Raw genomic sequence first — 17,124 nt, 5'->3', positions numbered from 1 at the left:
GCGCAACATACATATACACAGGCATACAGGTGTTGGAACCAAGTCTCTGACAGAGGAGTACATCAGTTAGTTTTGTCAGTGAGGAGACTATCAAGGGAACAATACTACCTTATAGAAATGAAAGGAAGTCTGGCTGTTAAATGAGCCCTGGACTATTGTACAGAAGTATTATTTTATGAGTTCTCAATTCACAGAAGTAATAAATTATCCTTTTGTGTGATTATCATCTATGAAAGGCAAAAACTAGATAATGACTCAGTAGGTTTTATAACTGCAGCTACGCTGACTTTTTTTGTTAGTTGCAGATTTGGGAAAAATAAATGTTTTGTTATTGCTCTCTCATAGTTCAAAGAATATGAGCAACAGTGATGTTAACCAGGGGGTGGGAAAACACACAACAGAATCATTTCATCGTTTCCATGAATTGTATCCATCTAGAAATTAATTCTGGAGTATGAAATAATATAATGTGTGTAAGCGCTACGAGTGGAATTCTGAATGGAGAGGTAGTACAAGACTCGTCGCTACAGGAATCACTACAAAGGGTTACTTTTGGTAATTCCTTCACGTATAGTCTTTTCATCTCCCATCCTACCAACTGAGACAATCAGAATAGGCGGCATTAAGTCTCCTTCTTCCAGGGAACATGGCGGAAGACCTTTAAAACAAGCTTGATATACAAGCTGCAGAACCTCCACTTCCTTCTAGTTAGAGGCTTTCAGAGAAAAATGGATCAATTTATTCCAGTGTTTAACCACCCTGACAGTTAGGAACTTTTTCCTAATGTCCCCAACTAAATCCTTCGCTTCAGTTAAGCTCATTGCTTCTTGTGTTCTATCATTAGAGCTAAAGTGACAAGTTTTCTCTCCTCCCGATGACACCCTTTTAGATACCTGAAAACTGCTATCATGTCCCCTCTATCTTCTCTTTTCAAACTAAACAACCCAGTTCTTTCACTTCCTTCACAGGTCATGTTCTCTAGACTTTAATCATTTTGTTGCTCTTCTCTGACCTCTCCAATTTCTCACATCTTTTGAAATGCAGTGCCAGAACTGGACACAGTACTCCAGTTGAGGCCTAACCAGCGCAGAGTAGAACGGAAGATGACTTCTCGTGTCTTGCTCACAACACACCTGTTAATGCATCCCAGAATCATGTTTGCTTTTTTTGCAACAGCATCACACTGTGATCATATTTAGCTTGTGGTCCATATAACCCCTAGATCCCTTTCTGCCGTACTCCCTTCCTAGACAGTCTCTTCCCATTTTTGTATTTGTCATAAACAGATAGTAGGAGTTAATAGAACAGAATACTTTATATCTCTTTGACTGTAAAGGGTTAACAATTCAGTAAGCCTGGCTGTCACTGACCAGAGCCAATCAGGGACAGGATACTTTCAAATCTTGAGGGAGGAAGTTTCTGTGTGTGCTGTTAGTTTTGGTTGCTGTCTCTCTGGGTTCTGAGAGTGACCAGATGTGCAACCAGGTTTTTCCAATCTCTCCGATACAGGTTCTATAAATTCAGAATAATGAGTACTAAGTAGATAAGGCGACTTAGGCTTATGTTTTGTTTTCTTTATTTTCAAATGTGTATTGGCTGGAAGGAGTTCAATTTGTATTGGCTGAAAGGATTTTAATTTGTACTTGTATACTTAAGCTGGGAGGGTATTTCCCATGTCTATAGCTGAAAAACCCTGTACTAATCCACTTAAATTTACAAAGATAATTTTTACTGTTTTTTCTCGTCTTTAATTAAAAGTTTCTTGTTTAAGAACCTGATTGTTTTTTTATTCTGGTGTGAGACCCAGGGGACGGGGTCTGGATTACCAGGGACTTGGTGGAAGAAAGGAGGGAAGGGGGGAGAAAGGCTAATTTTCTCTCTGTGTTAGAATTACTGTCTTCTCCAGGAAGAGTCTGGGAGGGGAGAGAGAAGGAGGAGGAAGGTGCAGTTTCCTCTCTGTTTAAGATTCAAGGAGTTAAATCCAGTGATTTCCAGGTAACCCAGGGAGGAAAGCCTGGAGGAGCAACGGTGGGGGAAGGGTTTACTTTCCTTGTGGTAAGATCCAGAGGGTCTGGGTGGGGTTCCCCGGAAGGTCTTGGGGGACCAGAGTGTACCTGGCACTGGAATTCCTGGTTGGTGCAGCGCTACAGGTTCTAAGCTGGTAATCAAGCTTAGAGGAATTCATGTGATCCCACCATCTTTTGGACGCTAAGGTTCAGAGTGGGAATTATACATGACAATGTGTGAAACTGATTTTTCTCCTAAGTGGAGCACTTCGCATTTGTCTTTGTTAAACTTCACTCTGTTAACTCAGACATTTCTCAATTTGTCTAGATCATTTGAATTACGACCCTGTCCTCAAAGCAGTTGCAATCCTTCCAGTTTGGTATCATCTGCAAACTTAATAATGTACTTTCTATGCCAATTTCAAGTCGTTGATGAAGATATTGAACAGAGTCAATCCCAAAAACAGACCCCTGTGGACCCCACTTGTTATATCCTTTCAGAAGGATTGGGAACCATTAATAACTACTCTCTGAGTACGGTTATCCAGCCAGTTATGCACCCACTTATAGTAGCCTCTAAATTGTATTTGCTAGTTTATCGATAAGAATATAGTGAGACCATATCAAATGCCTTACTAAAGTCTAGGTATACAATCACCCTTCTCCCTTATCCACAAGACTCGTTATCCTATCAAAGAAAGCTATCAGATTGGTTTGACACGATTGGTCTTTACAATTCCATGTTGGCTATTCCTCAATCACTTACACCTTCCAAGTGTTGCAGACGATTCTCTTAATTACTTGCTCATTTATTTGCCTGGCACAGAAGTTAAACTAACTGTAGTTCCTGAGTTGTTTTTTATTTCCCTTTTTATAGATGGGCACTAATTTGCCTTTTTCCAGTCTTCTGGACTCTCTCGTCTCATGATTTTCCAAGATGATAGCTAGAGGCTCAGATACCTCCTCTATTAGCTCCTGGAGTATTCAGGATGCATTTATCAGGCCCTGGTGACTTGCATGCATCTAAATTCTAAGTGATTTTTAACTTGTTCTTTTTTTAATTTATCTTCTAAACCACCCCTTCCCAGAGCATTCACTATTTTAGGCATCTCTTTCAGACTTCTCAGTGAAGACAATACAAGAAGTCATTAAGCATCTCTGCCATTTCCAAGTTTACTGTTACTGTTTCTCCCTCCTCACTGAGCAGTGGGCCTACCCTGTCCTTGGTCATCCTCTTGCTTCTAATGTACTGATAAAAAGTCTTCTTGCTTTCCTTTATTCCCGTAGCTAGTTTGAGCTCATTTTGTGCCTTTGCCTTTCTAATCTTGCCCCTGCATTCCTGTGTTGTTTGCCTATATTCATCCTTTTTGTAATCTGTCCTAGTTTCCACTTTTTAATATGACTCCTTTTTATTTTTTAGATCACGCAAGATCTCGTGGTTAAGCCAAGGTGGTCTTTTCAAATGTAAGGATTTGAACTAAACTCCTGTCTTCTGATGGGTCTAAGAACAGCTGATGAGTAGGCACAAAAGCCAACATTTTCAGAAATAGGAGCTTCAAGTTAGGTGCCTAAATCTATAATTGTGTACCTAAATAAGTGACTTGATTTTCAAAAATACCAAGGAGCTCTCATCAGCTTCAACTTTTCTGCTGCTTGCTACTGCAACTTCAGAGAAGAAGCCTTAATCTAAAAAGCAGTTTCATTCAGTTTACATGCATTAGTTTGAGGCACCAGAGGTGGACAAAAGGAATTAATCTTTGGGAGAGTAGATATGGCATAAGGGGAGTTTCCAGGGCTAGCTCAGTATGAGATTGATTGGGTTTGAGAACACAGAGACCACCAAGAGAGCCAGCGAAATCATCACTGTTCTGTCTCTCTCTCTCTCAGGACCTGACACCCAAAGCAACACCCTATTTTTTCTTCCAATCCCAGGTGAAAGGAATGAATGGCTTCTGCACTGAAGGACCAAGAACAGAGGAAGTTTTGATGACACACTTAGAGAGAGCCACTTTATGGAAGGCAATTCTGAATGATCTGGAGTCTGAAACTTCACATCCTGAAGATTAATGACCATGGCTAAACCATCTACCAAAGGAACAGCTCTTCCCTTGCAGGTATGTTGTCTGGGAGAAAAGGCAGGATAACACCCAAGATCCTAGGAGAAGAGACTTAGGAGGAAGTCTTGAGTGGATGAATATGGGCTCATTGTATGAAAAAAGAAGAGACTTAGGAGGAAGTCTTGAGTGGATGAATATGGCCTCATTGTATGAAAAAAGGTGAGAATCTCCGATCCATCTTGAAAGTTGAACAACAGCTTTTTTAGTAAATAGTTTGACTACTTAAAATTAAAAGATTTGCATTTCATAGATTTACAGTGTTTAAGGCCAGAAGGGACCATTAGATCATCTAGTCTGACCTCCTGTATTATTTCAAGGTGGATAGTTCCAATTAAAGAACTGTGCCTCTAAATGGCATAAAATACATCAGACTCCTACAACTACTGCATTTCAGAGTGGCCCAAACAAGATGAAGAGAGGTAGTAGATAGATTTTCGAACAAGAAAATAAGGGAAACAATATTTTCCTACTTTGGGGGGGTGGGAAACGGGACCACTTTTCAATTGACTTATAAAAAGCTTTATTTCAAGCCCTGCTGTTTAAATTAAAAGCTTCTACCTCACACTTGTGAAGTCCAGCAACTAATGCAGAAAGAAAAGCTGAACTAATCAGATGTAGACTGAAGCTGTTACTTAGCAATCTCAGCAGGCAGACTGTACAAGTTTGTCAAACTAGTTTTGTGGAAAAAAATTCTGCCTGAAAGTTGCACAGCTGGCATGTTCTAGGAAATGAAAGTTATTCCTGAATAGAAACTGAGTTAATTGTCGTGCTGTTTCCTAAAGAATACATAACAGTCATGCATGGTCACAATGTTATCAGACTAATGCTGCAACTATATGCACAATCAAACCTGAAAACATCTCAAAGTACAATTTGTACTTCAAAGTACCCTAATCCTTTTTGTGAAAAGGAGATCACAATCTAGTACATACTCCCTGTTAAGGTGTGTGTGTTAGGCAGTAAATACGTTTGCACGGCCAACATTTTAAAGCGTAGGTGCCTAAAGATAGTAAGCCCGGTTTTCAAAAATGCCAAATACTCAGTCTTCATTCAGAAACACCACTATAAATTAGTATTATGGTATGTTCCTTACAGAGTGACTGTACAGGATTTAATCTCAAAAAAACCCTCCGTTAACTATGAGGGCATATAATTTTATGAAGTTGCTTCACAAATCAGCAAGTTTTTAAATATGTAAGTTAATAAATTTGCTTTGGAAGGACTACAAGTTGATATATCTTCCCAGGTATGCTTTCTGTCGATTGATATCATAAGACATATTTTACTTAAAATTAGGATTGTCTGAAGCTCAGTGGATTTAATTATTTCTAATTATCCAGTTGTTGTCAGTATGTGGCCATTTTATGACAGTGGTATCTACTGTGTGGGTCAGGTTCAACTGTATATCTTTTCAAACACAGAATTAATGTACTATTGATGAAACCATTACTAGAACCAAATTAAAGTCTAGGCTGATGTATTGGTCTGCAGGGTGCTGTCAGACAAGAAAGGAGTAATTAGTATTCATTACTTCATAATCTACAACATTCCAATTATTAATTAACTTCAACTGTTGGACTACACCATATCTATCACAAACATCTTTCTAGTCTTTCTTTATTAGGAGGAAAAAACAAATGCCTGACAAAACTACTAAAAAACAGAATGCTGAAAACTTTGCTTGTTTGCTAGGGGAGGTCTGCATAGTTCCACTGCCGCAAGAGGTAAACATGGCACATCTTCCATGATTCATTGTGTGTAATGTCTTTGAAATGTTAACTGGATGACCTTTTAGTCATTCCTGCAAAGAACACTTAAACATACTAATTACTAAATATTAAATTGACTAGTGTTTATATATATTGCTACATCATGCTGTGCGCAAGCCTTTGCTGAGTTACTGTATAATTATATTCCTGCGACCCCTGCCCTTTCCACCTCAACTCCTCCCCACTATTTTATAATCCTCTTTGTTACATCGTGTCTGAAATTAGATAGTAAGACTTTCAGGACCATGGGACTTGATTTTAATCACACTCGTTTTATACCAGCGTTAACTAGGACTTAATAGAATTATTTGAGATTTACATTGGTGTATGTGCAAGCAGAACCAGCCCTTGTGTTATCTTATCCGTATCATGAGGTACCTAGCAAACCTTTGTGGACTGAAAAATAGTAACTAATGATCATCATCTAACCAAGAATGCAGTGGGTAGAGATAGCTGGGGAAGAGTAGAGCAGTTGTTTGAGACTCTTTAGCTACGCCCTAAAATGTAATGAAAATGAAACATTTCAAGGGGGATAAGGTGCAGGGCAATGCTGTGTCTTGCATAAAATGGTGTTAGGCCTAAACAAGTGATGTGTTCAAGAAGCTGAACTTGCAGGGCTGGCTCCAGGCCACAGCGCGCCAAGCACACGCTTGGGGCGGCATGCCGCACGGAGCACTCTGCCGGTTGCTGGGAGGGTGGCAGGCAGCTTCGGTGGAGCTGCCACAGGCGTGGCTGCAGAAGGTCCGCTGGTCCCGCGGCTCCGGTGGACCTCCCGCAGACATGCCTGTGGCAGCTCCACCGGAGCTGCGGGACCATCGGACCCTCCGCAGAAACGCCTGCGGCAGGTTCACCGGAGTTGCGGGACCAGTGAGCGGCAGAGCGCTCCCCGCGGTGTGCCACCATGCTTGGGGCAGCGAAATTGCTAGAGCCGGCCCTGTGAACTTGTGCACACTCCATAGCTTTTATGTGAAACTTTGACAAATAAGGAGAAAATTTGGGTTACCTGCCAAAAAAATGGGTGTGCGTTTGTTTGTTTTTTCTGCAAACACAAACAGCAGTATTTTGCCTCCCACTAATTTCCTGTTGTGTGAGTAATCTAATCACTAATAAAAGAAGAATATTTCACTCGGCCTCATCTGCTTGAGGGACATATGAAACTATGGTCCCTTCTGCCTGACTCTGGTGGCTATCCAGGAAGGCCTCACAGAACCCAGGGCACATTTAGCCGAGTATTGGGGGAAACAAACTCTTGCTATTTGTTTAACTCTTGCAGAATTCAAAACCTTTGAAGAGATTTTTCACAGCCTGTAAAAATGAAAATTTGTATTTGACCAGAGATCACATTGCCATATTTCAGCCAAAAAGATCAATCAACTGAAAAGATTTACTCCAGGTTTACACTGATGTAACCAAAATGAAAATTTCTCTCCAATTTAATTGCAGCAGCTGCTGATGTGCTATAAATTTATTTTAAAATCTTAATACTCACAAAATACTAATTGAAATTCTTATGAAAAATGCTGCAAAGCACTGGAGACTGAAATTTTTATTCAGCCATAAAACAGGTACAGCATAGTCCCACCAATGTGCTTTGTCTCTGATCATGGACGGCCCATGTCTAGAGGTACAAGTGTGTATTAATTTCCACTGCCAGGAAGGGGCTATCAATTAGTTCCTGAGTCAAAGCCCACAGAAGTCAGTAGAAAGACTCTAATTGACTTCAATGGGTTTTAGATCAGGCTGCAATATTTTATCATAAATAAATTTGTTATAGGACCCCTTTGTGTATCTATCCTGGATTATTAAATCCTTATAATTTGTGAGTAATCAGGAATAAATTTACTTTAAGTGTTGTACATTTAACTATAAAGAATTTAATAAACATTGGAGGCATTTAAAATAGAAAGTACTATTCTAAAAATAAAGCTCATTTTTGCTGAGGTTCGAAGAAATTTGTTTACCTTTCCCTAATTTTGCACATCACTGCACTTCCAGTTTCTAGCTAAGGCTAGAAAACAAAGCATGAGAAATCCCACAAGAAAGTCTGGTCATAATATTTTCAGGGAGGTTTTGAAGATTGGGATGGCATTGGTGGTTTTACATTCTGATGTGCATATGAACTTTTCGGTGCTGATCTAGTCACATCCAGATGCCCCATTATTTGATATTTATTCCTCATCAGTTTTAAGTCATCGCCTTGCTTAAAAAAAACAAAACAAAAATGCTGCACAGAAAGTTATAATGAGAAGGTAAGAAAAAGAAAAATATACAGTCACATTGGCAGCAACTCCCAGGCAAAAATCCTGATTGCTCAAGAATACTTACTTCCCTTTTTTAATTGTGTTTCTTCCAAGTAAGGGATCAAGTACTGGGTCTACTGTTTCATTCAAGTTTTCGATTAGGATGGTGTCTCCACAGGCCAGTGCTCTTTCAATAGTCTTCAAAAACCTTAACACAAAAACCATACCCTACCTTTTAGATGATGTGCTAGTTATGGAGCAATATATTTCTGCTTTAGATTATACAAACGAGAAATATTTGTATAAGAGCTCTATCAAAACCTGCTGTATTGCACTCAAAAAGATATTTTCCAGTGGTTAATAATTCTGTGCATTTGAGGCAAAAGGCTTTGCTCCTTATTACTGCTTATGTAGTAACAAACACGAGTTAGGCTTTGTATAAAGACAAGGTCCTACCCTGAAGAACTACTGATGTGAACATTTACATTGAAATTCACAATGAAATCAAATTCATATGCAGGTGCTGTTTTCTCTCAAGTGATTTGTTCTGTGTTTGCACAGTCCCTATTACAATGGGGTTTTGGTTCATGACTGGGGCTCCATGGCATTACCACAAGACAAATCAATAGCAGTAATTCAAATAAATAATCATAATAATATGGGCCAAACTATATCATTTCAGGCATTAAGAGGCTGCAGGGAAGACATGGAGAAGAGGTCACAGAGGGGACAATTATTTGTATGGCTTGGGAAAGCAAAAGGAGAAAGGGTTGAGTGGGAAAAGTATAAAAAAATGAGGTCATGGAGGCAGACAGGACCTAAATTGTTCAAAGCTTTTAAAAATGAGGCATTATTGAGACCATGTGCTGTTCTGTGCTATGTAACTATCTGTTGTACTTGGATTTCAATAAAATAAACCAACCTAGCCTCTTCTAGTATGATAGTCTTTAAAAGGTTTTGAAAGTTAAACAGATGTGGTAGTTTTCAATGATATTTTACTGCAGCAGATAAAATAACATTCAGTTCAAAACTGACCACAAGCTGCTCAATAAATCAAAGTCAGCATGACAGGAGATAAAAACAGACCCATTCCACAGAACCTAAACTTAATTCCATTCAAATTTAGCTACCAGAATTCAAAATGTTTTAGATAATCTGTTACTGAATGTAGTTTTCTGTGTAATACCACTAGACTGAGTCTCTCACTCTGCATTAGGTACTTATATGCCATTATCCTATATACTAAACTGTACTATATAAATGTCCAATAATCAAGAAACTAAACAAAGCCTTTACTTTTAGCACCCTATTTATGGGAAAACCAATTTGCCCTCACGTGCAATGCACCTCCAACATTAACTTTATTCCCTCTTTAGCACTTGAAAACAGTACAGCAGGAAGTGTCTTTTTCAAGCAGAGCTTTTAAAACGGAAAATGCTACCATGGATAAATAACCAGCAGTATTATAATATTTCAAATCTACAAGTAAATACAACAAAACAAACACCAAGTCCTTGTAAAAATTAGGGGAAATTTATAGCAGTAAATATGAGAACTAATTCTTCAGTGCGCACACATACCCTTTCTGTCCTAGATGTATGACTTTAAGGTCAGTTCCATATTTATTCTTTATCCATTTAATTCCCTGTTGCTGGGGATCTATTATCAGAGGCCAACGCTCACAGTGTGTTAGAATAGTGGCATTTTCTGTTGACATTCTATCACCGGGCAGTCCTTCGTTATTCCATGCTGCAATCGTAGTATCATCAGTCAACATGGTAATCAGGTCCAGGCCTTCAGTTATTGGAATAGGAACCTTTGAATCGGAATGAAATATAATAATAATCTAGCAAGGTTGTAAAGTAGCAAGACAAGACTGAGTGTGATGTACAAAATAATAGGAGCCAATGTAATTAGAGATTTATTATATATAAAAGAAAGTAAGACTCCTGTAGCCTATCAGATGCCAAAAGAAACAGGATATATAATGCAAAGCAGATAATCCTATAATTTACAGCAGGGGTTGGGGGGGGGATAGCTCAGTGGTTTGAGCACTGGCCTGCTAAACCCAGGGTTGTAAGCTCAATCCCTGAGGGGGCCACTTAGGGACCTAGGGCAAAATCAGTACTTGATCCTGCTAGTGAAGGCAAAGGGCTGGACTTGATGACCTTTTGGTGTCCCTTCTAGTTCTATGAGATACGTATATCTCCATCTATACATTTTCTTTTCATTTAAGAAACTTCGTAAATATTTTCTTTAGGATTTACTAAATCAAGTAAACAGCATATGTGTATATAGTTTGCAGTGTATACAGCTTTTAACACTTAAAGAGAAGGATAAATTCAGTGCTCATGAATGGCATTGAATTGGTAATTCTGAAGAATAAAGCTCATTATGTACAGAAAAGGTACACAATATGGGTAGCAGCATAACACCACTTTGCTAATGTGCTTCAGCTATGTGATAAAGAGGTCACCTACATAAATCACAGATAGGGCAATCTCCATTGCTATTGCTTCTCTGCAAAGACAGCCAATAAACTCACCAATTAGAGCCAACACTAGGAACTGCACTGCCACCTCCAACTCATTTCCCACAAGCCAAATAGAGTAAGTATGAGTATATGATGGCTAAGTGTTATCATGCTTGTGTGCTTTAAAAGAAATGAAAATCTTAAATCATGAAGCCTGAAGGTAGGAGGATGGGGATGCACATGCAAGACGGGAAGAATTAAAAAAAAGCAAGTGTTTTAAGGAAATCTCCAAATAGGTAGCATACTCTATGGGTCTGAGGACCGATAATAGGTTACCAGAACTTTCCTCTCTAAGAGTGAAATATTGGCCTCATGGAATTCAATGGCAAAACTCCCATTGATTCCAACAGTATCAGGATTTCACTCTAGGTTTTTATTTCTGGCAAACAGCAGCTGGAACTGAATTCCAAAATCTAACAGTTTTTTGGAGGAGGGTGAAAGATTATTCCTCCCCACCCAACACAGACGAGTCTAAGTACTGAATTAATGGTTACAGGAAATGATGTTTTATGGTGAACCAGATTTGCAGAATCTGTAGCACTAAAAGGAATGTACCATATCATAGAAATCATAGAAATGTAGGATTGGAAGGGATCTTGAGAGTTCATCTACTCCAGTTCCCTGCACTGAGGCAAGATGAAGTGTTTTCTAAGTCATCCTGCCAGATGCCTCTATATACTGTTCTTAAAAACCTCCAATGATGGAGATTCCACAACTTCCTTAAGTAAGTAGTTCCAGTGTTTAACTAACCTTACAGTTAGGGACTTTTTCCTAATTTCTAATCTAAATCTCCATTGCTGCAATTTAAGCCCATTACTTTTTGTCCTGTCCTCAGTGGCTAAGGAGGATCAATTTATCACCCACCTTTATATAACAACTTTTCACATACCTGAAGACTGTTATGTCCCCCTTCAATCTTCTCTTTTCCAGACTAAACAAACCCATTTTTTTTCCCAATCTTTCCTTCATAGGTCATGTTTTCTCAACTTTAATCATTTTTGTTGCTCTCCTTTGGTCTTTCTCGAATCTGTACACATCTTCCCCAGAACTGGACACAGTATCCCAGCTGAGGCCTTACCAGTTCTGAGTAGATGTAGGTTTCATTTTTAGAAGGTACATACTATACATTTTGAAAGTGATTTATTTTGAAAACTTTTCAGATTAGTTTTACAGCTATATCAGAAAATGAATGATCATTTACCAAAGATAATTGAAGCAGATATTTATGAAGTCATTGGGCGGTGAACTATCTCCAATTCAACAGGCTAATCATTAATATTTGGAGCATTTTCTTGCCATATTGTATTAGGAGGAGAACATCACCAGACAGACATTTAAATTGTTTTGCTTAACTAAAAACAACAACATTATGTATTCTGAATTTTTTCTTCAACAGCAAACATATAATATTTTAACAAAACAAGCATATGAATTTTTGAATTTAGTTAAACATTCACTTTTTTAAAATCCGGTTTGTTTTTGTTAAAATTGTTTTTAACTAAAATATTTATATGAAATATTAAAAAAAATAAAATTAAATTAACTGTGTCAGCCAGGTCAACATGAGAAACTAAAATATCGGCTTCTGAAGCTAACTCAATCATCTTCACCTTCATTTTCCTGTTGGTTCATAATCTGGAAAAGAAAAAACAAGCTTTCCTGCTTTTTCAGGTCCCAAACGATTTCTCAATATGGAATGAATTAATCCACACGAACAAAATATTCTTTCTACACCAGCAGAAGAAGCTACTGCTGTTAAAAGTGAGATCATCACTTCAACTGTCTCTGAATCCAAGTGCTTAAATGACGTCTACCAGTTCACTGTTGTGACTTTCTTTAAAACATCATCAGCGAATATATATTTCTTGAATGGTTCACTCTTCGTTCTGAAGTTTATTATAGTTGGCATTATGGAAGGATGATTGCTGGATGCATTTTATGCATTTTATATAAAAAATCTGATTTAAATTAAAAAATCTGATTTTTTTTAATTATTGATTTTTACCCACCTTGACTGAGATTCTGTTTATGATCCACTGTAACCCCTAAATCCTTTTCTGCAGTACTCCTTTCCAGGCAGTCATTTCCCATTTTTTATTTGTACAATTGATTACTCCTTTCTAAGTGTAGTACTTTGCATTTCTCTTTATTGAATGTCAACCTATTTATTTTAAACCATTTCTCCAGTTTGTCAAGATTATTTTGAATTCTAATCTTGCCCTCCAAAGAGCTTGCAATCCATCCCATCTTGTATCATCCATAAACTTTATAAGTATACTCTCAATGCCAGTATCCAAATCATTGAAAACTCTGAATAGAACCAGACCCAGGACAGATCCCTGCAGTACCCCACTTGATCTGCCCTTCCAACTTGACGGAGAACCTTTGATAACTACTCTCCGAGTACAGTTTTCCAACCTGCTGTGCATCCACCTTATAGTAGGTTTGTCTAGATCGTATTTCCCTACTTTGTTTATGAGAAAGTCATGTGAGACAGTATCAGAAACCTTATTAAAGTCGAGATATATCACATCTGCTGCTTCCCCATATCCACAAGGTTTGTTACCCTGTCAAAGAAGGATATTAGGTTGGTTTGACATGATTTTTTTTTGATAAATACATGTTGACTTTTACTTATCACTTTATTAAATTCTAGGTGCTTACAAACTGTTTATCTGGTTATTTGCTCCATTATCTTTCTGGGTACCAAAGTTAAACAGACTATAATTCCCTAGGTTATTCTTATTCCCCAATTTAGATTAGATTAGATTAGATAGATACAGTTTAGTTACTGTGGTAACAATTTTGTTGTTGGGTAAGAACTATTACTGAACAATGGCAAAGGATGTATTTTTTTTTAACATTGCCAAACCCTGATTCTAATCACGCAGCCATCAATTTTATGAAGTAAAACATGACAAATAGTATAGTCAGTTTCAAGGATTGAAATAAATTTGTTTGGAAGCAGACATAGCATTGTGGTGGTGATGGTGGTTTGTTCTTACAAAGCAAGGTATTATTTTAATATGTAACTTTATCTAGTTCCCAAACCTGCACAAAACTAAGAGATTGCATCATTGTAGCTTCTACTTTTCATAAAGAAGAGCTTTTACCTAGCACCTGTGTTTTTAAAACAACTCATTATTTCTATCTCTCCATGGGGAACACGTCTGAAATTGCCACTCAGTAAAAGAGTTGATTTGACTAGCAATACCAGTATTTAAAGAGTGTATTAGAGAAATTATTATTATTAATTTAAGGTAGTGATCACAATGTGCTAAGAGTTAAGGGTAGTCCCTTCTCCAAGGACCACACAATCTAAAGACAAAGAAGTACAGAGAATCGGGGGGCAAGAAATAACAATAGGTAATTTACATACAAGTCACTTAGAGGCTGCAAGGCACAAATGGGTCCTGCACAAAAGATCAGGAAGATCACATTGGTCACAGAGATGACTGTGTGAGAATCTGACAAACAGGTGGAGAGGGAAGAAGGATGGTCCAGTCGATACACCACTGGACTTGGTGGACTCAGGAGACCTGGATTAAATTCACAGCTTAGCCACATACTTCTGGTATGGCCTTGGGCACATCAGTTAAACTACCCTTTTGCGTCAGCTCCCCATTTGAAAATAGGGATGATAATACTTCCTTTCTTCCCAGGGGTGTTTTGAGGATAAAATCCAGTAATAATTGGGAGGTGCTGAAATGTTACAGTGATGAGGACTATAAGGGTAGATTAAGAAATATACAGAGGTTGGGAACATTCACTCACACAGCAGAGTGGTTGGGGGGGTAACCCAAAACTTCATAAGGGAATATAAGCAAGGAAGGGCAGAGTGACAGAGTTTTGAAATTGGTGATAACAAGCTTAAATTTGATATATTGGACAGGAAGCCAAGAGAGGATCTTGGCCAGAGAATTTACACGGTACATGTTGTCGTGTTACATGACAAAATCAACAGGCCAGAGAAATGACTATAGCGGCTGAATTTGGAATTGATGGGTGTGTTCAGGAGGTCAGTGAGGAGGATGTTGCAATAATCAATATAATGAAAGCCATTTCAAAATTTTCTTGAAACCTGAAAGTTAAATGGAATTTTATCCTTACACATTCCCATCAGTAATGACTTCTATTGCACTGGACTAGCAGAGGATATAATTTGACCGACAGAATGAAGATGTGTAAAAGGGAAAGAAACTCACTTGGCATAGAGTTTGCAAGCCTGTTAGAGAAAAGATTTTACTTGTACTCTGAGAAAATCTGATACAAAGCCATTGAAAGACAAAGCACTGACCTCTACAGACATTTTACAGTCAACTTTTAAGAGCAGAACTGTACTTTTACATTCTGAACTACAGAGCTAATGGACATGAGCTTCCATTATAGGCCACCATTTTGTACAATAAGTTTTACCTTTTGTGATTTAAGGAAAGGAATCCACATATGTTCCACCAGTTCCTGACGATATCGTTTTGTAAAGGATCCAACATAGGACACAAAAGCCGCTGTTAACAGGACATCACCACATAGTGTCTTTTCATGAGCTTTAAAATGTTTAATAGACTGGCTCCAACGAATTTTTTCAGCCTAAAATACAAAAATTATAACATTTCATGGACACATATATTATTAACTACCTCTTTAAACTCAGAGTTGGTAGAAGGGTTAACCTCAAAATAACTTAAAAAATGTATAGAAGCACAATAATTTGGTGTAAGGAAATGCACAATATCAGTAATAGATGTGTGATGTTGCACACCATATGATTTTATGAAAATATGCTAATGAGTGAGAATATAATGTAACTGGAATATGCTTCATGCAAAAGGTCTCTTGTAAGGTATCCTTACAAAGCTGTCTGGATGCTGGAGACAGGAGCACTTCTTAAACTGTTTTCAGTTAAGCCTGCAACTTTGGGGTGCGTGGTTCAGACCCTGGGTCTGTGTTGTAGCAAACTGGCATGTCTGGCTCAACAAGGCAGGGTTCTGGAGGCCCAAACTGGCAGAGAAAATGAGCTCAGAGGTAGTCTCAGCACATCAGGTGACAGTCCCAAGGGGGTTTCGGTGATCAAACCCATCATAGGATGAACGTCAAAGATTTAGAGGTTTGGTTCAAATAACGATGCATATTTTTTGTTTTCAATTTTGTTGCAGCCGTGTTGATCTCAGGATACTGAAAAGACAAGGTGGGTGAGGTAATATCTTTTATTAGATCAATTTCTCTTGGTGGAGGGGACAAGCTTTGGAGCTTCACAGAGCTCTTTCTCAGGTCTGGAGAAGGCAACCAGAATATCACAGATAAATACAAGGTGGGACAGATTGTTAAGAATAAAGGGTTCACATGTTCTAAGAGATCACTTATAAATGAAGTGGGCACTTAACATCTCTCCAGGCATAGGATGAAAGAGGATTAATAGGCAGCAAAGTGTGTTACAAATTGTTGTAATGACCCATAAAACCAGGGTCTCTGTTACGTCCATGATTTTTAGTGGCTAGCAGAGTTATGAATTTAAGTTCTCAGGCACATCTTTTGAAGGTGTTGCACAGGTTTCCTTTCAGTAAAAGGACTGAAAAGTCAAATATGGAATAATCATTTTGTGAACAGTGTTCACTCACAGGCCATAGGGTGCTTTTATCTTTTATCATTTTTTGTGAGAATTAATTCGAGAGTATAGGATTGTCTGGTTTCACCCACATAGCTGTTGTTGGGGCATTTGATTCACTAGATGAGGTATATCACATGCTGTGATAGGTATGTGCAGGACCCATGGATCTTGTAAGGTGTGTTGTGAGAGATGATATAGCAGTTCAGATATTGCTGCAGGTTTTGTATCTGTTGTTCTGGAAGGGTCTGGTGCTGTTTTGGGTTTGTGTGTCCTGGTCTGAGGGGAGCTTGCTTCTGATAATGAGTTTGGCAAGGTTGGTGAATTGTGTTTGAAGACCAGAAGAAGAGGCTTGGAAAAGTTCTTTTTCAGTACGTGATCTCCATTGAATATGTATTGTATTTGAAGGACGATATCCCAATGCTTTGAGTGGTGGATGACAACTCGGGGTGTGTGGATAGTGGTTTGTTGGTTTTTTTAAGCTGTGTTGAAGCAGTTTCTCTCGAGCTATTTGGGTGGCCCAGTCCATGATGCAATCTACTTTTGTGGTGGAGTGTCCTTATCTGGTGAAGGCAGTTTTAAGAGTGTTAACATGTCCATCCTGGAAATTTTCTTTAGAGCATATTCTGTGACATCTGTGATCCTGGCTGTATCATAGAATATCAGGGTTGGAAGGGACCTCAGGAGGTCATCTAGTCCAACCCCCTGCTCAAAGCAGGACCAATTCCCAACTAAATCATCCCAGCCAGGGCTTTGTCAAGCCTGACTTTAAAAACCTTTAAGGAAGGAGATTCCACCACCTCCCTAGGTAACCCATTCCAGTACTTCACCACTCTGAGTGAAAAAGTTTCTCC

The 17,124-nt window shown here is 38.4% G+C and overlaps 1 protein-coding gene across 2 annotated transcripts in view; it reads right to left on the bottom strand.

The window, feature by feature from the left end:
* DNAH11 (dynein axonemal heavy chain 11) overlaps positions 1-17,124 on the bottom strand; it is a 308,320-nt gene that overhangs the window by 44,612 nt on the left and 246,584 nt on the right. For both annotated transcript variants that reach the window (XM_075062396.1, XM_032783410.2), the window contains 3 exons: positions 15,082-15,255; positions 9,713-9,948; positions 8,218-8,340 (listed from right to left, as the gene is read on the bottom strand). In XM_075062396.1, the coding sequence (XP_074918497.1) occupies positions 8,218-8,340; positions 9,713-9,948; positions 15,082-15,255 (533 nt within the window). The remainder of the gene's footprint in view (positions 1-8,217; positions 8,341-9,712; positions 9,949-15,081; positions 15,256-17,124) is intronic.

This window comes from Chelonoidis abingdonii, chromosome 2 (genome assembly GCF_003597395.2).
Source record: "Chelonoidis abingdonii isolate Lonesome George chromosome 2, CheloAbing_2.0, whole genome shotgun sequence".
In the NCBI taxonomy this organism is placed as follows: domain Eukaryota; kingdom Metazoa; phylum Chordata; order Testudines; family Testudinidae; genus Chelonoidis; species Chelonoidis abingdonii.
The sequence above is the reverse complement of the archived record's forward strand: the minus strand, read 5'-3'. Positions and strand labels throughout refer to the sequence as shown.